Source organism: Lissotriton vulgaris, chromosome 12, assembly GCF_964263255.1.
Source record: "Lissotriton vulgaris chromosome 12, aLisVul1.2, whole genome shotgun sequence".
NCBI classification, from domain to species: Eukaryota; Metazoa; Chordata; class Amphibia; order Caudata; family Salamandridae; genus Lissotriton; species Lissotriton vulgaris.
The window spans coordinates 808,642,412-808,670,377 of NC_141700.1; the positions used below are offsets into that span (position 1 = coordinate 808,642,412).

Genomic DNA, 27,966 nt, shown 5'->3' on the forward strand with positions numbered 1-27,966 from the left:
GGAAGGTATGGGCATGGCCTTGCAGTACTCCTTCCCCTACCATCCTGAGGTAAATTCAGTGGTGGAGAGGAAAAACCGGACATAAAGCAGTCCTTAACAGCATGGGTATTAGGCACGGGCAGGACATGGGTCAATCACCTATATAGGGTCCAGAGGGCACTTAATAACATGCCAAGAAAGTCCTTGGGAGGGAGTACCCCTTATGAAATCCTGTTTGAGACAAGAATGTGGGTACCTGATCTCGATTGTGCCAGCACAGTGGTGGATGCAATACCATTTGAACTGAATGACCGCTTGGCTGTTTTTTGCAGGAACTGAAGGAATTCCGAGTACTACAAAGCAATGTGCAAGTCAAATGCACCACCACTTGGGAAGTGAAACCAGTTCCCTGGGTTTGAGTCCACTTGTTTGCTGTAAAGTCTGGTCTGACCTGCCTGGGTCCTGCAGATTTGGAACCTGGTCAGGAAAAAGATTGTAGTTTGGGCCATCTTACAGAACAGCTATACCTGTCCTAGCGGTAGTGGAAACAAGAGCAGTACTACTTCCACCTCTTGGCGGCAAAAAAGGAAAAAAGATTTGTCCCCATTATACTGATCAAACTGCATTATGTGGCCGATTCTCAACAGTAGGCCGTGTGGGGTCCTGAGTAGCTGCAGATCTCCTTTTGCTACTATACAGGAAAATCAGATGGAAAGACTGATAACCTCTCAAGACTCCGCAACACAGAGTGATGGAGCAACGAATAATAGAGTGCAAATCACACCAGTTGAAATTATAAAACATCAAGAAGAAACAATGATGCAAGTTGCAATTTGGCCCACTACCATTACATCACATGATTTTATAACACATTTGAAAAAACTATCATTACAACACATTCCATTACAACGCATACCATTACAACCCATACAACTTTTGGGGCAGCAGTGGGGTAAGTGTGGGATAGTGTAGGGGTAAAAAGTACTATTCCCATTCCAGGGAATGCAACAGTAGGGAATGTAAGTATAGGGGTAAAAATTACTAGTCCCATGTACCCTGAAACCCATACCCACCCTAAAACTAAAACATCTCCATTACTTACCTTATAATGTGTTGTAATGGCATGCGTATTAATGGTATGCGTTGTAGTGACTTTAGCAGGCGTTAGGAAAAAATATTTACATTAGACAACATCTGCTTGCTAAATGTCATTGCAGAAAAGTACACTTTAATTCGAGGGGCTAATGAAATTAAATGGAATGAAAAGACCATTTATATAGCTCGATAGCTACCCTTTGTTGTACCAGCTCTGCATGACTAATGCCTATGTGGCATTCATAGATTTTTCAATAGCCTTTGATAAGGTAAATTGGCAAACATTTTGGAAAAAATAGAGAAGCTGTGTCTGCTTAAATCTCTTCTTTCATTCTTAATTGCCCTGTCCAGTGGCTGCTGGCCCCACAACATTTTCCCTATATGTTTTGTCTTTCCCCAGTGCTTTCTATTTAAAACGGGGGATGCTGTGAACATTGGCAGCCACCCATGCTTGTTGGATGCTGATGATATTGTAATACTGGATTTAACACCTTACTGTCCTTCCTACAATATACTATCCTACATTATCTGATGATCAATGCCTCTAGAGCACAATCTGGACCTTAAAATGCAGACAGTTTGGGAAGATTACTAATGATGTCTGAAGAATAGGCTCAGAGAAGATTGAGATCATGAAGTCATATCCCTAACTAAGGAAAATAGTGGCTGGCAGGACACAGGATAAAGCCCATAGTGAACATGATTCTTCTAAAGCCTTATCACGTGCTAACGCATTATGTTCATTTTGCAATGCAATGGGGCGAAGGCATTTTATGCAGATGATCTCTGTTTCCAAAGTGATAGTCCCATCCACAGTACCATATGCAATATTATCAATTGATGTGACTATTTGGGGCTTCCTTTAGAAAATAGGACATATTTTATTTAAATTATGGCATTTTAACTCTGTCTCATCCTAAGCAATGAGGATGGAGTTTGGTTTGACAAGCTCCGATGTACAAAGATTGGCTAGAGTGATCCGCTAGGGTTATCAGTCTACAAGAAGAGATGGTGATTTCCCTCAGGCTTTTTAAACTGTGAAATATGTGTTTTTTCTGACTTCCGTCCATATGAATCTGCTCCTGTTAAATGATTTAAATGCTAACTGGTCATCCTTGGAGAAAAAAGGAAAGATTTTTATTTGTGTGAATTAAGGACTCAGATCTCAACCATGTTATTTTGTCTGTCTGGCTCCTTCAGCGCCATCTGCTGCTCTGGCCAATGTCTTTACAGAAGAATGCTAAATCTGGAGTAGCAACATAAGAGATTCTGTTCCATCCAAAGAATGAAATCATTTGCACATAAATTTCAAAAATGTTCAAGGACTTCTTGAATTTAGTTTAATATGGTCTCAGAATTGCTGCCAGATTGGTTGCTTCTTAGGGAGTAATTTGCACAAAATGGCTGCTGCTATTTTAGGGGAGGCTATTTCCTTGGAATCGATGATGGAGTAAATTGATAATATGTTTAATATTTCTGAGTCCTTGAAATCGGTATCTGGTATGAATTCAATCTTACTATCTGGAACAAGGCCTGCAGTAATATTACCATGCAACTATACAACTTTTAAAACATTCCATTAAGAAGACGTCTTCAACCTTAATTACACTTCACAAGGAGAAGAATTTCACAGTGACAAATTCCCTCCAAAAAAGGAACAAAATCAAGTGATTCGAACCAGTAAAGAGTATAAGCATGCCATCATAAAATTGCTAAGAAGAGATACACATTAAGCAATGATAAACATTGCAGCCAATATATGAAAAATTATATACATAAAGATAATCAATATGTAGCTTTACCCACATAGGTGTGGTGGGTGGGATAATGTTACCCTCCATTGTCTTTAATGAAATCAAGATTCTCACTGTATGTTAATTGGAGAATCGCCATTTCATTACAAGACCTGAGGCTACCATTGAGCATTTTTAAAGCTTTTCAATGCCAAACTGCTCACATTCTTCCCAAGCTTAAGCTAAAAGCTTGCAAAGATTGAGGCACTCAACCAGTCTGCCACTGTCAATATATCTGTTATTAAACCTCCAGCCCAAAACACCTTGCTGGTCACTGAACCCCAAGAAGAGTGCGCTCCAAATTTGGACAAATCTACTCCTGCTTCCAACATAACTGTTCTTATCCATCTTGAAATGGTAGCTGTAGACATCTCCTTATAGGGTTTCACAAAAGATATTAGTAATTGATCCTCACCATCTGGTCTAACATTGATCATGCTATGTTCATCAGCTTTCATGCAACTCACTACACTCAATGTCTTATATTCAACAAAATGAGAATAAAAGATATTCTCAAACATTGCTTTGGTTCTTTTCCATATTTGAAAGTGAACTCCATCCGGGGAGTAGTACCTATTACAGATCTCTAACACCTCAACATCCGACACTATTCTAAAAAATAAATATCAGAGTAAAGGTGCTAATTTGATAGATAACTGTTTTCTTGAAAGATAAGGATTATCAGGCCATAGAACAAATAGGTCAGAAATAAGGTTATCATTTCATAAAGACTCGTATCTAGCCCTGGGAGTGCATCTAAGCCTTACTCCTTTCACTGCTTTGCAGATTAAAGGGTCACTGGCAGCAGACTTTTCGGGCCAGATGCATCAAGCATCCATTTTGCGATTCCTTATTAGCGAAAAATAAGGAATCGCTAATAAGGAATAGCAAAATGGAATGCATCATGCAATCACACAAAAAATAGCGATTCCTTAATTGCGACTCGCAAATTGCGAGTCGCAATTAATGAATACCTCCCCATTCATTCATATGGGCCTAGAGGCCCATAGGAATGAATGGGAAGACAATCTCAATTTGCGAATCGCAATTAGCGATTCGCAAATTGAGATTGCGAGTTCAAGGGTGCAGGGGTGTCCAAAGGACACCCTGTTACACCCCTGAATGTGATCTGTGCACATATGTTGCGCACACACATGCCCTTAGGGCATGTGTGTGCGCAACATGAAACTTTGAAAAATGCACAAAAGTGCATTTTTCAAAGTTTTTGCAAATTACCATGAAGTTGTACTTCGTGGTAATTTGCGTGCCCTATTAGCGAATTCGCTATTTTTGATACTTTCATGCATTGCATTTAAGGAATCTCAATTTGAGATTCCTTAAATGCAAACAATCGCAATTTAGCGAATTCTCTAATTGCGATTTTTGCATTTGGGATGATGCATCCCAAATGCAAAAATTGCACTTGCAAAGGGCCAGATTCTCAGAATCTGGCCCTTTTGCGAGCGCATTTCGCTTGATGCATCTGGCCCTTCTTTTTTTAGGCAGTGTCCTGCCAAGATGCCTGATCTGTAAGAGTTGACTGGTCTATAACATACACCTGATCTAAATAAACCTGTGAGGTAATTCGTTCCATCTACTACAGGAGCGTCCATGGGATCCAAATCCATTTCCTGGCACTGACTACACCACTTCCTCCATATGCCTGTACTTCCTTTCCTTGTTCCTGGTGCCCACAACTCATGCAGTAGACTTTTAGCCTCCTCGGAAAGGGCTGAGTATCTTGCTGGATCTCCAGAAATTCACCAAACAAGAAGGCTCATGTTTCAATCTAGTAGAAGAGGATGTGCTTCCCCTTCTTGGCCTGAAATAAGATCTAAGCTCCCTGGGATCAAATGCAGAATGCTCACTGCCTGTTTCATACCCCCAGAAACCATACTTGGGTACTCCAAAATGGAGTAGTTAAGACAATGCTGTAATGCTCTGTCCGTAGCTTCAGTAATACTATCTGAATTAATGAAAACGGATGTAACGCATAACAATTCTCTTCTTTTTAGATTTGGGGCAAAGCATCCAGTGCCAAAGCCTTGGGGTCTTGTCATCAACTGTAATACTGCTCTACCAGAGAAGGCAGCCTGCTGGCAAACAGATCCACCTGAAATGCACCCCATTTTTTTGGAATCCTTTTGAAAAACAATGGGTTCAGCTTCCTGATGCTTGAAGCCCCTAAAAACCTTGAGTTCCAATCTTCTCTTTTTTTTAATGGCCAGTAATAAACTTTGCCTTCAACAGAAGTTTCTGACTCCAACTGAAATACCAAATCTTCTAGGCCAGGTCTGCAAGTATCTTTGACCTTGCACCCCCCAAGCAATTGATATAAGAGACTGCTGTAAAATTGTCCAGTCTGATCAGGACAACACTGTTTCTTAGAGCGGTTTTGAAGCTCATCAAAGCATTGAAACCGACCATCATTTCAAAACAATTTATGTGAAGTGGGTGTTCCTCCTGTGACCACTTCTTCCCTGTTTTTACTTGTCCTAGCTTCGCAACCCAACCAAGGTTTAGTGCTTCTGACTCCACCAAATGATCCAGGGTAACCCCAAATATTGCCTTGCATTTCCAACTAGGTTGTTCCTCCACCACGGAGGTCTTCTCCAGCCCCAGTGACAAAGCGATCATATCTGTGTACCATAGATCTTTTCTCAACCCCAAAGATTTCAGTCTCTGTAAAGCCCTGTAACATATTGGACCTGGGGAAACTGCTTGAATGGAAGAGGACAGAAGACCAACCACTTTTGATAGGTCTCGTAAAGTCACCACTTCTTTTGATGAAACATAAGCTACCTCCTTCTATATTTTGGACAGTTTCTTTAGTGGTAATTGTAGGTGAGCCGTAATGGTATCTACCTGAAACCCTAGAAATTCTAGATTCAGTGTAGGGGTCATCACAGATTTCTCGACATTGATAATAAATCCTAACCCCTGTAAGAGAGCCACTGTCCATTTCATGTGCTTTAGGCATTCCTCCTGGTTTTGTGACATCAGTAACACAATCATCTAGAAAAAACACTAACCGTACACCCCTTTCTCTCAGAAAGGCAACCACTGGTCTTAGAAACTTGGTGAAGTACTTGGTACGGCAACTGGTTTAACTGTATCTTGAACCCTTTTACAATATTCAGCAGCCAGAAATCGTTTGTTATTAGTGACCATTTTTTGCAGAGTAAACACAGTCTTCTTCCTAGCTTTGAATAGGAAAACCAACAGGGGGTAACACCCTTACCTTGATGTTCAGGTCCCTGGAATCTGCCTCCGTCACCACTTCTTGTGCGAGTGCTTCAACCTCTTTGTGGGAAGAAGATAGTATTGGTTCCACTGAAGTGTATTGCTTGACCATGTTGACTTTGTTGGCATTACATGGACCTGTGGTGTCCATGGCTGGCAGCCAGGCATATCCTGACAGCCCTTCCAAAAACCCTACTGCCGAACATGCATCTCATGTGCGTCTGAGTCTTACTAAAGGCCAAGTAAGTCAAGACATACTTCCATGGCATTTTAATAAACTTTTCTCCAAAGAGTAGGCAATTCAGGTTTTCCTGAGTATCTTTGTTAGCAAAGGTCACCCAGTTTGAGGTTTATTCTCATTAAAATACCTCTCTTAAGTTTGGCAGTTAGCCCTGCATTGGTGTTACTGAGGAGGCATAGAGCTTGTAGATTCCACCCCCAGAAGAATTCAAAATCTACAGGGGAACCCTCAAGTGAGGCTTCTTCTGCCAAGTCCAAAATTCTAGTGATGGAGCAAGATTGCGAAAAAATAGACCTGCTCGGATGAATACCCCCTTATTATGTACTAACAGTAAGTAGTAATAGAAAATTAATGTGCACCTTACATAAACATGAGGGAAAATACTTTGCACATGCATGCACTAACGTGAGATAGGGAATGAAAGAACTACAAATGTATTTACATTCTGCTTTAAAATAATTGAGAAATAAAGCGTGGCGAGGTCGCATGTACATTTCGTAGTTTGCATGTTGCATCTTGCTTTGAAATAATAATTAATACTGCTTTTACTAAATGCCCATGCTATGAAAGCGCTAACAGGGAATAGTGCGAAGGTGGGTGGTAAACAGTGAAATGTGCATAACCAAACAATGAATGAATGTTCATGTTCCATTTATTACAGTGAGTTGGATGAGACACCATTATGCTTAAGTTAGCAGGATAAAGGAGGGGCTGGGATGAAACTGAAAATTACATGACAGAACAGCCCGAAGTGCTGAGTGCTGCAAAGAAAGATCCAGGGTACAAGGCTGATATGCTGAAGGAGAATGTTGAGTGCCTGCCAAGGGATGTGACCAAACGTGGAACCAAATACTCCTTCCGCGGACATTGCTGAAAATTATGAATAAAATGTTTAAATGTATCATGAGTCAAAAATTAGGATATGGGAATAGTTGTAGAGCAAAGAATATGTCCAAAGTCTGAATGAAGTCACAGTGGTGTGACAGACCACCTAGTAAGTCCAACAATCAACTTTTGAGTTATATGTTTCAACTGGTGTCAGACGGTCATTTAGGTTTTAGGGTATAATGGTGGTGCCTTTAGGAGTGTGGTGTTTAGACTTGCAGAGAATAAGTGAAGAAGGGTGGTGCATCAATGTTCATCAGTGTGCAGAGAGCCCTAGCTGTTCCTGTCCCTATCCCGCTCCTGGGTCCTGAAATCTTTGTTCCCTGATTCTATTTCAGGGGACCCTCACCAACACCTTGGCCCGGGGGTTGTTTTCCTCAGATCCTTTGGGTTAGTATTATTCTGACTCGTTTGTGCAAAGTTACTTGTAATTATATTTTTATTTCTTAAACTTTTGTCTCTTCACCTATCCACTCCGCCATAGGTATTTTTGTCACGTATTATTTAGATGAAACTTATGTCTCTTCATCTTTCCCCCCGTTACATGTATTTTCTTTCGCATTTATTGTTGCTGAAACTGATGTCTCTTAATCCATACACTCCTTCATGGGCATGTCATAATTGAAGTTTGTTTCTATTTGAAATTGCTGATGTTTTCTCTCCCTTTGTGAATTTCATTGTTTGCATCAGTGACCATATGCATCGAGCATTTAATCTGAGATAAAAGCTTTATTAATGTTACCGAGAGTCTGCGGTTATTTAGCTGACTGAAAAGTTAGTTAGATAGTATTATCATTACCATCAACTATTCAACTAATTGGTTTATCGACCAAGTAGAAGGAGAGTCAATGTATAAGTTAGATATGTATTCTGTAATTCCACATGTGAATTTCGAAGGAAAAATAATTGATCGTCTATAAATTGACCCCAGCAGATCAGGGATTCTGGGCGAATGTTTTTGGGCCATGGTTCTGTGATATTACTGAGTATAGATCCCGGATCAGGTATTTGTTTTGCGCTGGATCACCAGCAAGTGGCTCTAGAATATTCAGTACTTTGCCTTGGGACTGCTTGAGGCAATGCTCAAGTCCCTTTCTGTGTTACCTTCCTGTTTTAATTAGAAATTTCAATAATTCAAAGTAAGAGTCAAATGGGCTATACTTAGCTGTCGAGGAGCAGCCAATAAAAGAGGATGATACCTAGTTACCATGACATTACATGTTGTTTTAAAGTTCTTAATGGAATGTTTTATTCATGCTGCAATACATGTTCTTTAAGGGGCTGCATTTAGGGCAGCAATAAAAGGTTATTGCATAATGGTAGCCTCCGGTCTTGCAAAGAAATTCCCCATTGATGTAGACTATTGAGTATTTTTCACACAATCACAGTATTCTTGTGTATCATGAATTGCTTTGTCCTTAAAGCTCACACTTTTTTAAAGAAAGATTTATCAATATATGTATTTGGCTTTAGGTGTATTCGGGGCAGGAGGTAGAAAGCAGTTTACCATTCACTATGGGCACCTTGCATATAATATTTACTATTGTGTCATTGGAAGAGTTTTATTGGACATTAATTGGAATAGTTTTTATAAAAGATTTATTTTCTAGACCGATATGAAGTGTGTTAGGCAAAAGTACATAAAAGATCACTACAGAATTTTTTTTTATGTGTAGTCATCTCATACTCACTAATCTTGTTATTGTTTTTAAGCTGTAATGTAGTTGTATTTGGCTATTATATTGTTGTCTTTCTGTGCACCGCATTTGAGATCCAAATATTAATACAAAATTGAATTGAATTGGGTCGAAATGTCGACAACTACTGCTCTGTGCTGTCATTTTAAATTGATTTGGGATTTCTGCACTCCCATTCGGGATGCATAATGTTACACCTAAATGTTCAAATCAGTCACATGTACACATTTGCATTTGGTATCTCGCTTACGCACTATCCACTCACTTTGTCACTTTCACTGCGCAACTACAACAATATGAGAACCTTGTAATGTGATTATTACTTGAAAAGCCTAAACATTTTGCTCTTGCTGATGGCGAGACATGTTTATGTTTGTGTATTACCAAAAAAATCAGTTAATTGCACCCTAAACCTTATTAATGAATGATTTTGTAACTATGGCCCGGAGGTAGAGGACTACATTCCCCCCATAGGGACCACCTGTGGCTTTATTTATTTATGAATTATATGATAGGCCGTTCACCACCACTTGGCCACACTACTTAGGTGTTCCACAGCCTTGTTTGTCAGTGAACCAAGTGTTCATATAAAGCACACAGGGGATTGAGCTTTCTTGGTTTTCACAATTCAGAGCTGGAACAAATTTCTATTTTCCATCCATGCTGAGTCATGTCTTTTTATATTTTGCAAATCTTTTAAAGCACATCTCTTTTGTTTGTAGCTCCGCTTTCCCATTTCTCTGCTTCTGTGAATATGCACCAAAACTCAGGGTACTTGTGCTAAAGAATTACAACATAAACACATAAAGATAAATAGCTACTAGTGTTAAATTGGACTAGAATGTGTAAATTGCCGATTCTTGGCAGCATAGCATTCGGATGAAAAATGTATATAACTAGAATTAGAGAAACAACAATATAAAACATTAAGGATATATATATGGGCTGCAATAGAATATTCAACATGTGACGCGGGTGGGACCAGAAAGGTCAGGGTTACTTAAAAATACAAACACAAACAAATACATCAATACCTAGAAGTGTGGCATCATATTCAAGGCAACTATAAGAAGAGCTTGCCTGGATTACATTTAATTTTAATTTGGAATTTGAATTTATTGTACAGTTAATTAAAACTCACAATATAAAAAAGACAAAAGATTAAACGTTGAAGTTAAAATTGTGTACAACCTTAACTTTGTACAATTACATTTAAAAGTGGTTAAATCTTAAGTTAAAAATCGTATCTGACAAAATTTCATTGTCTGTGCAGTCCATTTCGAGGGTGATAAAGTGCTTGTGCTTCAGAATGCTGGCCTTGATTTTAGCTGACCTGATTCTAGACGGGCTGCCTCTGTGATTAACAAAAGTGTCTTAGCTGCGTGCTATACTTCATGCACCTAGTCTTTGATTCTGCTGGCCACTATGTCAAAGTACTTTGTTAATCAGCAGTTTAGTTGAGTTTCCTCTGGATTGAAACACAGCTTCACAGCTTGCCTTCAGCTTTTTATGCCCTTTTCGTTCCATATTACTCGTAGTAAGGCACACCTTATGTCCACCAGGTTTGGGCAAATACAGATTATGTGAGTTCAGTCCTCTTTACCCATCCCACGGAGGCGGCAGGACTGTTCTCATCTCTCCTTTTCCAGGGTGCCATGTGAGGAAGGATTGGTAGAACACGGACGCTTGGATTAATGTGTCTTTTGAAGTACCGTTATCCAGGTTTCTCTTATTTCCTTGTTCCGCAGAGTGTATATGATAGGATTGAGCAGCGGTGTTGCGACAGTGTAAAGGACAGACAAGGCTTTGTTTAAGTTAAGGGAGCTTTCAGTTTTTGGTGTGGCATAGATTGCAATCAGTGGGCCAAAATAAGTACTTACAACAGCAAGGTGGGAGCTGCAGGTGGAGAATGCTTTTTGCCTCCCAGTGTCTGATGGGATTTTCAAGATGGCCGACATGATGTAAACATAAGACAAGATGATTATCAGAAAAGGGACTGATAAAATTATAAAAGACATGATGAAAACATACACTTCAATATAAGAGGTTTCGGAACAGGCTGCTTTCAGAAGAGGTCCTAATTCACAGGAAAAGTGGTCTATTACTTTTTCACTTGAGAATTTTAATCTCTGCAGTAGGTTTACTGTAACAAAGGGGATTGAAAATCCTCCAACCCAAGCACCAGCAACTAGCTTAACACAAAACGTGCGGTGCATGAGAGTGCTGTAATGCAAGGGGAAGCATATGGCGGTGTACCTGTCATAAGCCATGACTGTCAACAGGAAACACTCACTAGTCAACAATGAACCAAAGAAATAGAATTGCATTAGACAACTGACAAGGGAAATTGAACTGACATCTGCCAGTAGCCCAGAGAGCAGGCTGGGAGCAGTGCTTGTGGGGTACCAGACTTCCAGGAAAGAGAAATTGCCCAGAAAGAAGAACATAGGTGACTGGAAGCGTTTACTGATGGATACCGTGGCAACGATGAGGATATTACCAACCACAGTTAGCATGTAGATGGTGATGAACAGCAGGAAGAGGAAGGGCTTCAGATTTGGAACGACTTGCAGTCCCAGAAGAAGAAATTTGTTGTTACTTGTTACATTTTCTAAACAGTTTGCGGGAGCCATGATAGTATTCTGTGGAAAAAAGAATCACAATTTTATACAATTGAATTTACCATTTAATAACAGGATTGAAGGAGTTATGTATTATGCTAAACATACTGGGGTAGGCCTGGGCAGTGAACTCCGCTCTGTTCACAGAGTTTGCTGAGTTCTCTGCAATCCTTTCTCAGCGGAGCTTGTGAAGTGCAGGAAACCTCACTCTCCATAGTGCAGTGAACTTGTTTCCCCTCCCACACTTGCCAACAGTAAGTTGGCAAGTGTGAGCTGGCACTCAGGTAGAATTTCTACTCAAGCAGCAGGAAGATAAGCATGAATGGCAGTTCGCGCTGCCTCCGCCACCAGCAAAACTCTGCTGACTTTTTATGTCACTGCCACATAGCGGAGCTCCAAGACATCTGCCCTGACCCACTCTGGGGCTCATTTGTGAGCTTGTTCTGCAGTGCAGCGTAGCCACTTACCTTACCATGCTGCACTGCGTGACAGGGAAAGCACAGGATCCCACCGTATTTAAGTTAATGGGGCTGATTCCTGTCCTTTCTGCTGCAGTTACACCTTTTAGTAGCCTAGCACCAACTCAGGCATCCTTGCACCATGGTGCATGGGTGCCTGTGCTGCACGTTGGATTTGCTTTGTGCAAACAATCCTGGGAGTCATATAACTTTTCCTTTCTGTGCTGCAGAATGCAGCACACATAGAAATGTAAGAAGCATAGAGAAATAAAAATATTTCTTGTTAACCATGTAAATCTGGGAAAGTGTCAAAATCCATGGGTGTTGTGTGAAGACACCCACACCATAGCCCAGGAAACGCCTTCCCAGCACAGAGTACGCAATGCTTTGATTTGCTCTGCTTCAGACTTTTGCATGGCTTCAAAAATCTGAGGGTGCATCATGCATGTATTACGTTGCGTGCTGCAAACGTGATGTAACCCTGTCATACATAAACCCCACTATGTGGATACAAGACATCACATATGAACCCTTTGATCTCATTAGCATACTTTCTGATCCTTAGTAATACATTTTGGGGACCGTTTGAATGAAGCGCAGCAATGAATGCGGCAAATTACAATCAATCACATTCCGTAAAGTGTCTCATAATGGGTGATTTTTGCTAACTTATTTAGCAAACTCTTCTGGTGTACCCACAATGATTAGAATTTATTGAATCAAGAGCGCAGCTCATACTGTGTTGTCTACAAGATGCTGGCATCAGCAAAGGCTTGTACGGGTCTGAAGAGGATAAGAGGGAAAGATAGTTCAAAAGACCTTTGCAGAAATACATTCTAATGTGATGTCTGCTGACTTTAGGCCTGACACCAATGCTCGACCACAACACTGAAAGTGTTAAAAATTATGCATTTCTGTGTCGCTGGGACTTTTCTCAGCCTAGCTGTCATGGCCAGTAGCATGTGGGAGGCTGGATTCGGCAAATCTGCAGTAGGTCATGCTAAAACACATACTTCAGCAGTTTAGAAAGAACCAACTAGAGGTCTTTCCAAAGGTTGAAAAAGAAAGGTTTTACCAGGACTTTGACCTTTCTCTTCTTTTATTATACTTATGCTGAAAAACAGAAATGACATTGATGTGATTCCTGACAGTACCCCTCTCAAAGACTGATTTCTCGATCCAGGTTTGAGAGGACACTGTCAGTGAAACTGTCTCTTTAGTTGAGGGGCATGGAAATGTTCTGTTGGCTCTCACGATCTGTCTTCTGGACCATAACCTCTCCAGTCAAAAAGATAGTAAATTTTTCCTTTGATTCTTTTAGACTTTAAAATTCCCTTCACTACATATTCAGGATGTCCATTTAACGAAAGAGGGCCATAAGGCTTGGATAATCCTGTGCTATGTACAGTTTTCTTTTGAAGGGCTACATGAAAGATGTGATGAATACCTGAATTAGGATGTATTTTCAGTTTGACAGTGACTGGCCCCCAAACTTGCTCAATGGAATAGAGTCCTAAAAAACAGGGTTGAAATTTCCTATTGCCTTTTAATTTTAGATGACAAGACAATAACCAGACCTGATCAAGCACTTGGTACTCTGGTGCTAACGTTCGATGTTTATCTGCGTATTTCTTGTAGCTTACCATGGAATTCACGAAATTCGATTCTGATGACTTATGAATAATGGTTAGATCCTTCTTTAAATCCCTTACGGCAGGCACCTAAAACTCTTCTTGACAAATAAAAGAGTTATAGTGTCCATAGTTCAAAAAGAAAGGTGAGTACCCAGTAGAAACATTCTTAGCATTGATAAATGTGAATTCTGCCATCCATAACAGCTCAGACCATTCACCCCCCTGATCCAGAAGGAACAACTGGAGATACTGCTCCAATTTGTGGTTTAGTATGCTCAGTTTTACCGTCTTTCTCATGGTGGTAACTGGTGGACTGTCTGACTTCTACTCCCAAACCATGCATAAAGGCCCTCCAAAATGGGACAACAAATTGGGAACACCTATCTGAGATCACAATTTTAGGAACCTCATGAGCTTTTACAATGTGTTCACTAAACTGTCGACTTCTGAGCAGATTGAATCCATGTTAAAGGGACAAAATGACTCATTTTAGTAAATGTATCCAAAAATTCCAAAATGGTATTAAACCCCGACTTTAAGGTAGTTATACTATCAAGTCCATAGTGACTGTATGCCAGGCATGAGATGGGGTGGGCTCTTGCTGTAACAATCCCTGGGGTGCCTGTCTAACAGATTTTACATGAGCACAGAGTTCACACGTCTCTACATACAATTTGATATGAGAGTTAATTTTTGGCCACCTAAAATAAGGTTGAACCAAATCCATGGTCTTAAGTAGCCCTTTATCCCTGCTAAGGGTTGATCATGGCACTCATGTAGTGCCTTTTCCTCAATGCCCTTCATCAGTAAATATAAGGGCCCATTACAATATGACACCTGGTTTTGTACCTTCCTTCCAACTCCTTGTGAATACCAATCAAACATTTCCTCCAGAGTCATACTCTTCGGAACTTCCTCTTCAAAAGAAACAGTACAAATAATTTTGGACTCTGGAATTATAGGCTGCGGATCTACTGAATGTTCTTGCGTATCTGTTTGGATCCAGGAGAAGGCATCCGCTTTACCATTCTTATTCCCAGGACAATATGTTATTACAAAGTCAAAATCAGTGAAGTAGAGAGACCAACTGAGTTGTCTAGGAGTCAAGGTATTCGCCGTCTTCAAGAATTGAAGGTTCTTGTGGTCTGAAAATACAGTTACAGTGTTTCTGGCTCCCAATAAGTAATGCCTCCAGTCTTCAAAAGTATTTTTAACTGCTAATAATTATTTGTCAGTAATGGTGTAGTTAATCGCAGGAGGGGTACATTTTCCAGATCTATATGCCATTGGTTGCAGCTGGCCTATGTTTATGTATGATGCTGCAAAAACACTCCACCAATCGCTTCATCTGGTGCATCAGCTTTCAGAAAGAGGGGATCGGCTGGGTCTGCATGCAGCAAGATAGGAGCAGAGGTGAAACTCTTCTTTAAATACATAACCACCTACTCTGCCTCCTCAGACCATTGGAAATGTACTCCCTTCTTGAGGAGTTGTGTAATAGGAACAATTTTTTGTGAGTAGCCTTGAATGAATCGCTGGTAGAAATTGGCAAGGGCGAGAAATCTTTGGACTTCTTTAACATCTTTTGGCGATGGGCAATTGACTACAGATTGCACTTTTTTAGGATCCATGGTAATCCCTTCCAGGGACAGAACAAATCCCAAACATTCTACAATTTGGGCACAGAAAACACAGTTTTTCAATTTTGCATTGAACTGATGGAGGCGAAGTCGATCAAGTACCATTCTGATATGAGCTGGGTGTTCTTAAAGAGCTTTAGAGAATATCAAAATGTCATCCAGATAGACCACTTCAATTTTATCAATTAAGTCTCTCATAATTTCATTGATAACATGTTGGAATGCTGCTGGAGCATTGCAGAGGCCAAATTGTATGACTTGGTATTCAAATAGGCCATATTTTGTCCAAAATGTATTCTTTCATTCACGACCTTTTTTCATTCAAATGAGGTGATATTCAACACAAAGATCCAATTCCGTGAAAATTTGGGCTTCCTTGATTTTATCTAGTAGAACAGAAATCAAGGGTAGAGGATAGCGAATCTTGATAGTGATTTGATTTAACGCTTGATAGTCTATACACAATCTTAAGGACCCTTGTTTCTTTGGTATGAAAAATAATGGGGAAGAAACTTGGGACTGTGAGGGTCTAATGAATCCATTAGCAAGATAGTGATCCAGATTTTCCTTGAGATAACTGTTTTCAGCCTCAGTCAAAGTGTAAATTCTGCTGCAAGGGAGAACTGCTCCTGGTTCCAAGTCAATCGTACAATCATATGGACGATGAGGAGGCAATTTTTTGGCTACTTGTTCACAAAAAACTTCTTAGAATTCGTGGTACTCGGTAGGAATTTTGATGGAATCAATTACGCCAATAGATTCTCCTCCTAGCGACAGCAAAGAGGCTTGGGAAGGTCCTTGTAGGAAAGTAGGACCTGCTTACTATGGTTACGCCCACTTTTTGCTGTGTTTCACTGATTTATCAATTTTAGTCTGGCTGGGGCCCTGCTAACCAGGAACCCAGCCTAGCTTCTTCCTCTCTAAACTGATTTCAGAAGGAAAAATATTACGTAACTTAGCTTCTGTAAATACTGCAAATTCTACGTCTTCGTTAAGACGAGAATTTGGTCTGCGCAGCTCTCGGGCCCAGGCAGCTGCTAGTGTGGTACGTTGGGTTTTCAATATTGCTGGAGGAACGCCTGGCACCTTGAGATATTTAATAAGAAGTGAGCTGTTGGGTTCCTTTAATGCTTATTCCTCTATTGTAAGGAATTTCCGACAGGCTGTTTGTTACCTTACTACAGCTAGATGAACAAAACCTATTTTTACAAACTGCTGCCCAACTAAGGTTATGCTTAAAATCTGCCTCTTGGGAGTTGAGCTTTAGAGTTGATAGTGGGTCAAGTAAAACTGCGAGCAGAATGTTCCCCATTGGTAAATTCTGTGAAATAAAAACCCCCCAACCATACATATGTTGGAACCTCCCCCATGGAGTTAGGCGATTTATCCTTTTGTTAAGGTATAACTTACTTCCTCTGAACTGTCTTCTGTCCAAATGGCATGGTGGTTCAGATATTTATAATTTCTGTAATTGTAATTCCCAGGATTTGTACCATGTTGTCTTTGTTTGTCCGGCTCTTATGGCATTTAGACGCAAATGGTTGAGACCTATTTGCCTCTAATTGGGTATTTCTACTGCTTATGATTTTATTGAAGCAATGCTTAATCCTCCAAACGAAATGTTTTGTTTTAAATTGTTTAACTTTTTAAAATGTTTTTTAACATTATATTGATAACTCAATATTCTGTAAAACTTCTTTATTGTATTCTCATGAAATTTGTTGTTTATTCTTTATTGAATTTTTATGTGGACCTCAATTGAGTTCCGTTATCATAAATAAACAAATTTGAATTTGATTTCATGTGCATTAGGTACACTCCAACTTGGTTACTGGGTTACCTGTGTGGTACCTAGTATATGGTACTTTAGGTACCAAGGGCATAGGTACCCCAGAGGCCTACCAGATACTAAAGCATATATTATGCCACCCCTGGGAAGCCTTCCAAAATGACACCACCGGTCTGCTACTGCAGCCTGGATAAGGTGGTGCTTGCACATTTTACTTAGATATAGTATACCTATATCTACCTTTTAAAACAGACACATATAAACCTATAAGTCACTCCTATGGCAGGTCTTGACAATCATGGATGCAGAGTGCTTGGTTTTCTGTGAGAAGGCGCCCTAGCATGAGCTGAGCCCCTCTGCAGCTTTCAGAATCCCTTCCTTATAGCTGTTCTGTGATACAGCCATACCATATACTATTAAGTGCGTTATAACCTTGCGGTTAATGCCAACTTTGGAATGGCTACATCAAAAGATGCTGTGTTTGGTGTCAAACACTTTGGAATACTACCCCCCCCCACCAGTTCTGGTGGTGGGGGTAGCATTCCACCCTTCTAGAGGGAGAAGACATGTACACACTGCTCTGCCTGGTAAAAGTTAAACAGAGCCCCAGCAACACAAAATGGATGCTGCTGCCACAGACACAAGTCTGACCTCCTGCTGCTGGACAAAACTCCAGCAGGGGAGGCCTGGACAATAGGTTTCCTATCACAGGGAGGTGTAACCACCTCCCCAGACAAGCTTTAGTGTATTGGGGCAGGGTGGGTGCATTCAGTGAATGCTTTTCAGACAGTGCCTGGGGCACACAAGGTGTCCCCGTGCATTTCCTAGTTCAAAATGGTTGCCGGGGCACTCAGCCCAGCTCTGGCATGAAAATGTACAAAGGAGAAGGGGTGGAACCACCCCCTCCCCAGGTCCTCCCATAGGTGGGACCTTAGAGTTAGTCCAACCCCTAAACTTAGTATAAGTATAGGAACAGTGTCCCCAGGACTTTAGATTACCCTTGTTGAAAGTTTGCAACATATATCTTGGACCTTCGACATTCTATTTCAAGTAGAAGACTGAAGAAATCTCCCTTGGGGTCAATGAGTGATTCCCCTGTTTAAACAGGCACCAAAGAAGCATCTTGCCGGTCTGCATTTTCAAAGGCTCTCTCCGGATCCCGAGGATTCTGCAACGTAGGACATAAACTGCCACATATCCCCGAGGCAGACACGAGTCCCCAGCAAAGCTGAGACCTGTAGCCATCACGAGAGACGTGGGACCGGAACACCTACACATCCAGCAAATTTGCCAGTGCATCAACTTCCCATGGTTTCCTGAGGTTGTGCATTGGGATACTTGTAGTCCAAGCCCTGAGCATCTTTTGCACCAAAGCTTGTGGGCCTACTCTCCATGAGTGTTTCGTGGGCCCTCTTTCTGTATTTCTGCTTGAGGCCCCTTCACGATCCCTGGTCTGTCGATTGGTGGGTCCCAACAAAGGAATCTCCTATGTTTCTTGGGCTTCCTGGTTGCCCCACACATGCCCTGACTCCTCTCCATAGGGTGAGTCCCTCAGACCTTGCTGGTCTGCACCAATGCCAATCTTTTTATTCTGCGTGGGTTGCTGTTGCCAAGGCTTCTTGGGTCCAATCCGGATACCGACACTGCAGCACTTGACATCTGGCTTGAGACAGCTGAAATCTAGCTCCTGGTTGTCGTCGACACCTCCTGGTCCTTGTGGCTGAAGAGTCAAGCTTCACCTACATCACCTGAAATCACCGACATCGGCTGGCATCTTCCTGTTGCCTCCCTGGTCACTGGCAAGTGACCAAGACTCTGTCCCCTCTGCTTTCAGGTTCTTCAGATCTTCGATCCACCCTTGGATCCATCTGGACACTCTTCATCTGGTCGCCTGCAGCACTTCTTTGCAGCTCTCCATAGGAAACGATTACGAAACCCGACACAAAAAGACACTTATGCACCCGGCTTCCCTGAGTGAGGTAATACGAGTACTTCGGTGCTCCCGGGATTTGCACCTAGTCCACTCCTAAGTGTCCTTAATCTTTACAAATCTAATTGCGACTTTCTACATAGAAGTCAATGGTGATTCGCGGCTGTGTTTAGACACTTAACACGTCCCCCCATGGGTCTCCTACGGACCTACCTTGGGTGGCTCCTGGTTGCCCCAGCGGTCCTACAGGCCCTAGGCCTTGCTTCTATCTCTCTCGTGGTTCTTACACCACTTTCTTAGTATATGGTTTGTGAGGCCCCTAGGGCAAAACGTATACTATGCTAATTTACTGTGTGCTACTTAAGTATTTGTATTGTACTTTTGCCTCTAGCCTCATAAAGAGACTAGAGGGGTGTGTTTAGAATAAATACATATATTTTATATTTATATACCTGGCGTGGTTCTCCTTTCATGTGATCATTCATGATATTATAGACTGGTAAAACAAGCTGTTTTACATTCCTTCTCAACTTAGCCTAAAGGCTACTCTACACAGCTACCACTAGGATACCATCAATAAGGGGTAGTTTGGACTGGTGCACGGTGCCCACTAGAATAGTGGACAGCATATGCCAGACCAACTTCTCACAGTCCTGAGCATTTGTCTGGGGAGTGGTAACAACATGCTGAACAATATGTGAATTTCATTTCAACCGTTCTATTTTCCCAGTTGATGGTGGGATTGTGTACAGACAGCCAGTGCAGACCCAACATTATTTGGAATTGTGGGCATCCATACGAGTGAATTGAAGGATCTCAAAATGACAATCCGACAGAATAAATTCCATAGGTTCAGTATGACGGGTGATGGGACAGGAAGAAAGATTAGTTCTGTCAACTTCTTGAGGATAGCCTTTACCCCAATACTTTGGGCGTACTTAATATCACAAAAATTACCAGTGGCCCCAGAATCAATCTTTTATTTATTTTTTTGTAAAATGTGTTTATTATTTTCAAACACCCACAACAAATAGGAGGATGGGCTGTTGCCTCTACATGGAGCCCAACCATTAGGAAGAAGGAGATAGTGACATCATTACACAATTAAGGTTAATCAACGATCCCCAATCAAACCAGGTGCAGATACACCTCAATACAAGTATTGTCACAGTGTCAAGGTTCCTACATTTCTCTGTGCTATTATGGTTAATGTCTTCTGCATCAAAGCCCCATCCTACTCTTCCTCAGATGCCTGCCCCAAAATCACCCTCCCCCTCCCCCGCCCGCGCTACTGCCTTAAGGCCAAGTGGGATCAAATGGTGAGTCATATTGTACGGGTTCCCCCGTTGACCTCATTTTAACAACATTCTTAAGCATCCTGACTACTATGGAAGCCGGAAATCGCTTCACGCTCTGTGCCTCAATATGCAGATATCTAGTCTACTGGTCTCCCTCAGCCGTTAATGCGCTCGCCTCTTAGTCAGTTTCTAGATCTGTCGCTTTCAGCTCTGTCACAAGGGCCTCCCAGGCTCGCGCCGCCTCTAATGCCTTGTCATTATGGGATCTATGGGCTTGCTGTAATCGAACTGAGCTGTCGCTGTTTGCCCACTTAAGGAATGCAGATTTCCACCTTATATAGCTAGGACCCGCCGTTGCTTTCCAGAGGGATGCAATTTCTCGTTTAGCAAGCACCAATCCTAAGTCTATGAATTTGCTAGTTAACTTCGTTTTGCTAGTGTGCAGAAACCAATGTAGCAGGCAAGTCCCCCCATCCTTTGTGATCTGCCGCCCCGTTATATTACAGAGTAAAGCGGTTATCTCTTCCCAATATGTCCCCAACTGCGGGCAACCCCACAGCATGTGCAAGAGATCTGCAACCTCTAATCTACAACGGGGGCAAAGAGCCGTATTAACATGAAAATATTTATTGATTTTAGCCGGCGTAAGATATGCCCTGTGCAATGTAAAAAATTGAATCCGCTGGAATCTAGAATTTCTGGTGCCCTACCATGCCCTTTTAAGTATCTGCGACCAGGCCGCATCAGGTATCTCTTTAGATAAATCCACCGCCCACTGCTCACGTAGCCTCTGCAGCTGTGCCAATCCCTCTCCCAGCATACATTTATGTGTGTGTGTTATACAGTGACCGCCTTATACATGCCCGCTACCATCACTACATATTGACACGCCTCACTCGTTTGCGGTTCCGAAAGGCCAGTACCCCAGTGCTTCTGAATGGCGGCAACCAGGGCTGCATGCAATAAGAAGTGACCCCGCGGGAGTCCAAAGGTGTCCTGTAATGCACCAAAAGGTAAAAGTAAACCATCTCCAAATAAATCGCCCACCATCTGGAGTCCCAGTGATTCCCACTCCGCGAGGGCAGACCAATCTCCGCCATGTGGCAGGGCCGTGCACATGCCCAACGGTATTTCCGGGCCGTAAGGTCGCTGTACCCCAACTCTGCTGTGGTAGCGTTTCCAGCAATGTCTCAGGACACATTCTGCAGATGACAAATCGGTAGCCCGCAACCTTTGCTGCAGTACCGCAAACAATAGAACATGCCGTGGAACATCCGGCTCAGTCCCTCGCTCTGGCCCTTGAAACTCCTGTGCCACCGCCTGGGTGAGGTGTTGAAACTGTGCAGCTAAATAATATAATTCAAAATCAGGGACAGCTAGGCCTCCCTTGGTTCTTGAGTGGATCAGATTATCCAACGCCACTCGGTGCCTCCCTATTCCCCAAATATAGCCCCCCACCATAGAGCGGAATTGCAGGAATAGTGCGACGGGTATACATATAGGCAAGGTCCGGAAGAAATATAAAAGCTGAGGGAGCGCTACCATTTTCAACCATGCTACTCGGCCTGCCACCGATAGTGGCAGAGTCCCCCAGAAATGCATGCTGCCCTTAAGCCCCCGTACAGCTCTACCTATGTTACCTTCAAGCAGTACTTCCTGCCTATGATACACGTGCGTCCCCAAATAGGGAAGGCACCTAGGTACTCATACCGAATCAGGCGGTAGGTCAGGTTGGACACACACTCTGGCCACCGGAAACACACATGTCTTTGCCCAATTGACTCGCAGGCCAGAGATATCCCCAAATCGGCTGAGCAAGGAACGCGCTCCATCCAATGCGCCTCACGCATCTCTCAAAAACAGCAGCAGATCATTAGCATATAATGAGATATAATGTGACTGACCACCGAGCCTCAAGCCCCAGAACGCCCTCCCCATCCTGGCCCTCGCCGCTAATGGTTCCATCGCTAGGGCAAAGAGCAGCGGGGAGAGTGGGCAACCCTGTCTAGTATCACACCCTACTGGATATGAAGAGGATACAATTCTGCCAACCCTCACTCTGGAGCTTGCCGACGAATATAATATTTCAGTCCAGCGTGTATATCCCTTGCCAAGCCTGAAGGCTTTCATGACTAAGAATAGGTAGGGCCATTCCAAGCTGTCAAATGCCTTAGCAATGTCCACCGAGAGGACGACTGCGTGCCCCTCCGCTCCATGGTCCCCATCCAGTATCCGTATTAGTCTGCGTATGTTGCCAGCAGTATTGCGAGTGGGGATGAAGCGGGCCTGGTCCGAGTGCACCAGTCACGTCATTAAGGGAAGGAGTCTCATAGCCCATACACGACTCAGTATTTTACAGTCAGAGGTTTGCATAGATAGAGGTCGGTATGAGGAGGGGAATGATGATGGCCTCCCTGGTGGAGGTAGGCAACATTCCCCGCTGCCTAGCCTCTTTAGATACCATCACCAGTCTGGGGACCAGGAGATAGATATATGCTAAATAGAATTCTATGGGCAACCCATTGCTGTCCAGAGTTTTGTGACGTGCCAATTGTTTAAGAGCACAACGAACTTCAGTGAGTGTGATGTCCCGACCAAGGGACTCCGCCTCTTCCACCACGACGGTAGGCAGTTCGAGGTCCTCCAAAAATGCCTGAACATCCATCTCCCCTGTTTGTAAGCAACTGTATATAAGTCCACATAGAAGGGCCTAAACCGGTCATTTATTTGATGTTGCATACATTCCAGTTGTCCAGACGATGAAGTCAATGCCAATATGGGTACACACCTAGGGGCAGGATCAGCCAACCATGCCAATAGCGTACTCACCTTATCCCGTTCAGCATGCGTGCGGGCAAAGTAAGCTCTGTGGTCGAAACACCATACATGCTCCAAGACCACTGCTACTGCTTCCCTCCGGGCCTGGACTATGTCCCGGTCCTCGATGCCACCAGAGTGGGCTCTTTCAGCCTCCCTAAGGGCCTGTTCCTCAGTTTCAATTTCTTGCAACAAAGCTTCCGCACACCCACCCATTTATTAATACAAATCCCGTGAATCACTACTTTAAAAGCGTCCCATTCCAGGGCAGTCGTTGAGGCCGAACCTTCATTTTCTGCAAAATACCACTCAACACCAACACCCAGTTCAGTACGGAAGGCTGGGTCTTCCAGCAACTCTTCTTATCGACTTACCTGCTCTCTTCTAGGTCGCTGCGCTTTTTGTGTGGGTCCGACATTGGAGCGGCGTTTCTTCAGTCCGGGTCATCTCTCGGCGGCATCTCTCGGACCCATTTCATTAACCTGCACAAAGGAGAAGAAAGAAAAGACAAGCCAAACCTGCATTGACGATGTAGACGGAACCAGCGCTCTCGCGCTGAATCTCATTTTATATATTTTGTTGCTACTTACCTGATCCTGCTCCCGTTCTATGAGGATCCGTTCCCCTTTTTTGGCATACCTATTGAAGGGAAAGATAAAAGTAACAATCAGATTACCTGAATACAAGGTTTATTTTTGTTATTTTTTCGCTGTTAAACACAGTAACATTTTGAGCATTATTTTCACGAGCAAGATCTGGCTTATAGCTAGGCTATAGCACCTCCACAGAATATTACATTTTAGCTCCTTTCTCAAGTAACCCTCAGCTCAGCATTGTCTCATTATTATTTTTTAGAACCAGGCACAAACTTTTACATCTATCACTCATTGTATGGAGGAAGGGCTATATCAAGGTAGGGAGTAGTACTATAAACAGAATAAAGGGATATAGGAGGAACATTCCTGCATGCTAATTTTTTCTCTGTGATTCTCTCCTTGCTCACAGCCTTTTGTTTTATCCTGACGGGTCCTGTGCCACTTGGGTTGCGACATGGGATATCTTCCCTTTTTCCTTGTTTTGTTTCCCTTCTTCCCCGGGTTATCATTGTCACTTTGACTTTGTTGGGTACAATAGGTGGCTTAGGGAAGTTGTGGACCTTGCTTCATGTTCATGACGTTACTGCAAAAATATTGTTGAACCTTGACAAAAACTGTCGCAGGAATATCCACCGTAATGCTTTATTCCTGGATTTCCTGGCCAGGATTAAAATGAACATAGGATGGTGCAGTCAATGATTTTCAGTAGCCCTTCACCCCTCCTAGCTGCATACATGCAACATGCTTCTGACAATTTGATATAGCCCTACCACATGTCACTACAGCTTTTGTCAGGACCTATGATCCCCTATATTCCCCTTTTTTCCTACCTTGATTCTGGTGGTTGAGGGCAGGCCCACTTTAGTCTGGGGCTGCTCAAAACACACAGCAGTAATACTGAGTTTCAAAGTAGTAGAAGCTCGAACAGGTGTGGGAGTGATGGCGGCTCCATGTAGTCACACATTCGTCAGAGTGAGACCACTGTCCCTGCACTTACCTCCTCCTAGTGTTAAATCGTATACTCCTACTTCTCTTTGTTTGTGTACATACTGGTAGGAGAGGTTGAGGTAGGAGTTTTTTCCTCTCCTTCTTTGTGTGTTATTCAATCGATCTTTGCTATCAAGGAAAATAGTGACAAATCTGAGCCTGAAGCAGGACCGTGTTCTTTCTCCACATTTATTCAACTTGTTCTCAGCTGACCTCTCGATCATATTGATCCTATTATATACAATGTTATATTGATCAGCTGTAAAAACATCAGCCTGCAATGACTTAGAGACCGGCTATGCATATATTCATCAACAAATGGCATGACAGTTAACTTAAAGAAAATAAAGATCATGGAGGTAAGCAGCAGAACAAATAAAAGCAATTGGTCTTGAGAGCCAACTTACTGAACATCCAACAACTGACATGTACCTGGAAGTTCTTTTGATGGTAGGGCCAATTTCAAACAGCATAGAAAGGATTTGAAGAGGGAAGTTGTTTCCTTGACCCAGGCATTACGTACCCTACAAAGAATATTAAAGGTCCAAGCTGTGAACCACAATTGAAAGTCATTGCAGCAAGACTGTTTCTGACGTTACATATGGTAAGAGAGCAGAGATGCAGCACTTTTAATCTCTTTTAAAGTATTTAGATCATTGTTCCAACTTCCACTGAACCCATCGCCAGCCCAGATCAGACTGGAGTTTGGGCTCATTAATCGATTAACAGTGAAGAAAGGTGCCTATGTAAAAACCTGGAACAGAATAAGGCCAGTCTCTGAAAGTCAATTATGCCAAGTTCTGTGGCGGGAGATACAAAGGAATGAAATAGCACCAGCCAGCCTTTAATTGGATCTAGGGATCAAGGAACAGGGAATCCAAGCAATATCAGCAAATTTCCATTCTCCTTCTGCTTTTAAATCTACAGTAAAGAAATTATCACTTCTCAACAATAAAGAGAAATTAAACAGCAGATTGCATGCCTGATCCCTGTTCAATGAATATAAAATACTCAAGTGTCAACCATCTCCAGAAGCTGGATGGTAAGAAACTTAAAAATTGATTTTATGCATTTCCATTTCATATGTGCACTGTAGAAAATCATACAGGCTATTGAAACGGCAGCAACAGTCCTGGTTTTATACACGTAACAGTAGCTCATATTTTATAAATATCATATTTTTTAATATAATGTCTTTTATAAATCCGCTCATAGCAAGACATGAAGTATCACATAGATGGTGATTTATATCATCTTATTTTAAGGTCAAAAGTTGGAATTGTTTTATGATAAGAATGTTGTATTAAATGTAATGTTAGTGCTTTGGTTTTAAATACTTATGCATGAATAAACAAACTTTACTTACTTACCTCCTCTGCTCCAATGGAGTAGCCACCCCATTGAAATGTATTATGATATTATCGATTACATTCTGGTGACTCCTGAAATTACATCATTATCAATGTCACTGTGCAACAGTAAACAAAACCAGTGCCCTGACGCTGAGAGAGTAAGAAAAAATAACATTTCAGCTTTAAGTAATTTTAACTATTGCTGAAATATGATAGTCATAAAGTATTTAATCAAATCTGGCAACATTTTATTGTCAATATCAACTCACGGCTAAGTATGTTAGTTTGAAGAGAGGTTAAATACTTTTGCAGAACAAAATATGGGAGGGAGCTAACTGGACCTGAAGGGGTGAGGAAGTACACAGACATACAAATTACACAGACATACAATTAAAGGGAAAAATGGTGTGAGGGTAGACACTTCTGGTGAAATTACCAGATTTCGTAACATAAAATGTTTTGATGGCTGTGACTTCAGCACCCACCGAACATCCTCTATTTAGGGGCTCCATATTTTGGTTGATCATTAGATAGGTAATTGAACCTGATGGGAGAAATATGCTGCACAGTAGGAGTCACACCAAATTCTAAATAAATATATGGAAAGAAGAAAAACTGAAACAAAGTCTTATTATGTAGGTCAAGATTTCCAATGGTTGCCACTCCAAGCTAGAACGAGACATCTTCTAGACTCTCAGCCGTTTACGGTGAATTATGACATAGATGTCCCTGGAGCTGTCAGCAGAGAACACAAGGGTAGGGTATCTGGTGCTGCTACAGACCCCACCTTCCACCCAGGAAGTGTCTTGCAAAACAGGTGATATTTCGTAAATGTGGTGATCTCTCCTGTTAGTCAGCTGCTGGCTGAACAGGCAATCTGGAAGAGCCATATTTTATATACTGTGGATTACCTCTGGGACATAAGTGTGCCAAGGGACAGCCTTTCATCTTCTTCAAAAATTGAGGTGCCCTGGGACTTATACTCTATCCACTAAATCACCTCTATGTGTCTGAAAATATTTCAGTAACATACATTTTTTTTTCATTTGACTGCCGAGGAACTGTGTACAAAATGTTCTCATTTTCTCCTCTTTTTTACCTTCTCTTAATCTTCCCCAACTTTTTCCTTCCTGTGTGTAAATATTCAAATAGTAGATTGTATGTGAGATTATTCAGTACAAAAATACTGTCCAACAAAAAAAATGTAGCTAGAATGCAGATATCCACACAGAAACACTCACCCCCAGTCACAGATCTGGGTTTAGTCCATCATCGTTCTTCAGCTCACTTCGCCTCCCCAGTTCAGACCCAGCTATATGCAAATCAGTCTTGACCCTGTTCCTTATGGGAACAGTCCAGCCCGGACTGCCAAGCCAGGTCTTCTCTGGACCGGAAACAAGCATCCTGGGAGCGGTTTCGAGGTAATTATTAACAGTAAAATTTGAGTAGTTCAGTTGTGCTTTCTCAGACAATCCTACTCATATTTTTCGGAGATGTCTGAAGTGGGAAGGTTAATCCGCCTACGCTGAGCAGGCACACCCTGCGTATTGGCTGAAGGTTTAAGGCAAGCTTGTAAAGGACTAAAGGTTCCCTATCATGCTAAACCCTTTCTCTTAAAACTTTTTACTTTCTTCTAATTTCAAAATGACTGACCCCGCAAATGGCAGTGGAGGCAAGGAAGGAGACAAATTTTCAAATATCCTTAACATTTCAGAAAACTGCTGAAAGGCAGTAACTCTTAAGTTATTAGAACATGGGTTACCTGCAACAGGTGGCCATGGTACCTTCGTGATTGAGGCACACAAGGTATTCTATTCTTGGGTAAAATCCCACCTGCAGATCCTTAGACACACATGTTCTATGAATACATTGAAGTGGATCCACCAGAAGAATACATCCCATACGAGGACA

The 27,966-nt window shown here is 42.0% G+C and overlaps 2 protein-coding genes across 2 annotated transcripts in view; both read right to left on the minus strand.

The window, feature by feature from the left end:
• LOC147678829 (olfactory receptor 6X1-like) overlaps positions 1–6,261 on the minus strand; it is a 30,435-nt gene extending 24,174 nt beyond the window's left edge. Inside the window, exon 1 of the mRNA XM_086945748.1 lies at positions 6,109–6,261. Coding sequence (XP_086801874.1) covers positions 6,109–6,261 — 153 coding nt within the window. The remainder of the gene's footprint in view (positions 1–6,108) is intronic.
• Positions 6,262–10,624: 4,363 nt separating this feature from the next.
• On the minus strand, positions 10,625–27,834 carry LOC147678830 (olfactory receptor 6F1-like). Its single transcript, XM_086945749.1, has 3 exons — positions 27,818–27,834; positions 23,711–23,759; positions 10,625–11,575 (listed from the first exon to the last, which is right to left on the minus strand). The coding sequence occupies exons 1-3, from the start codon at positions 27,832–27,834 to the stop codon at positions 10,625–10,627; spliced, it is 1,017 nt and encodes a 338-aa protein (XP_086801875.1).
• Positions 27,835–27,966: the final 132 nt, after the last annotated feature.

What these genes read in the sequence shown, in the direction of transcription:
- LOC147678830 (XM_086945749.1), bottom strand. An exon ending in TAGAACGGGAGCAGGATCAG is followed by an intron (nt 11,576 to 23,710) that starts GTAAGTAGCAAC and finishes TTTTTTCCACAG; the next exon opens with AATACTATCATGGCTCCCGC.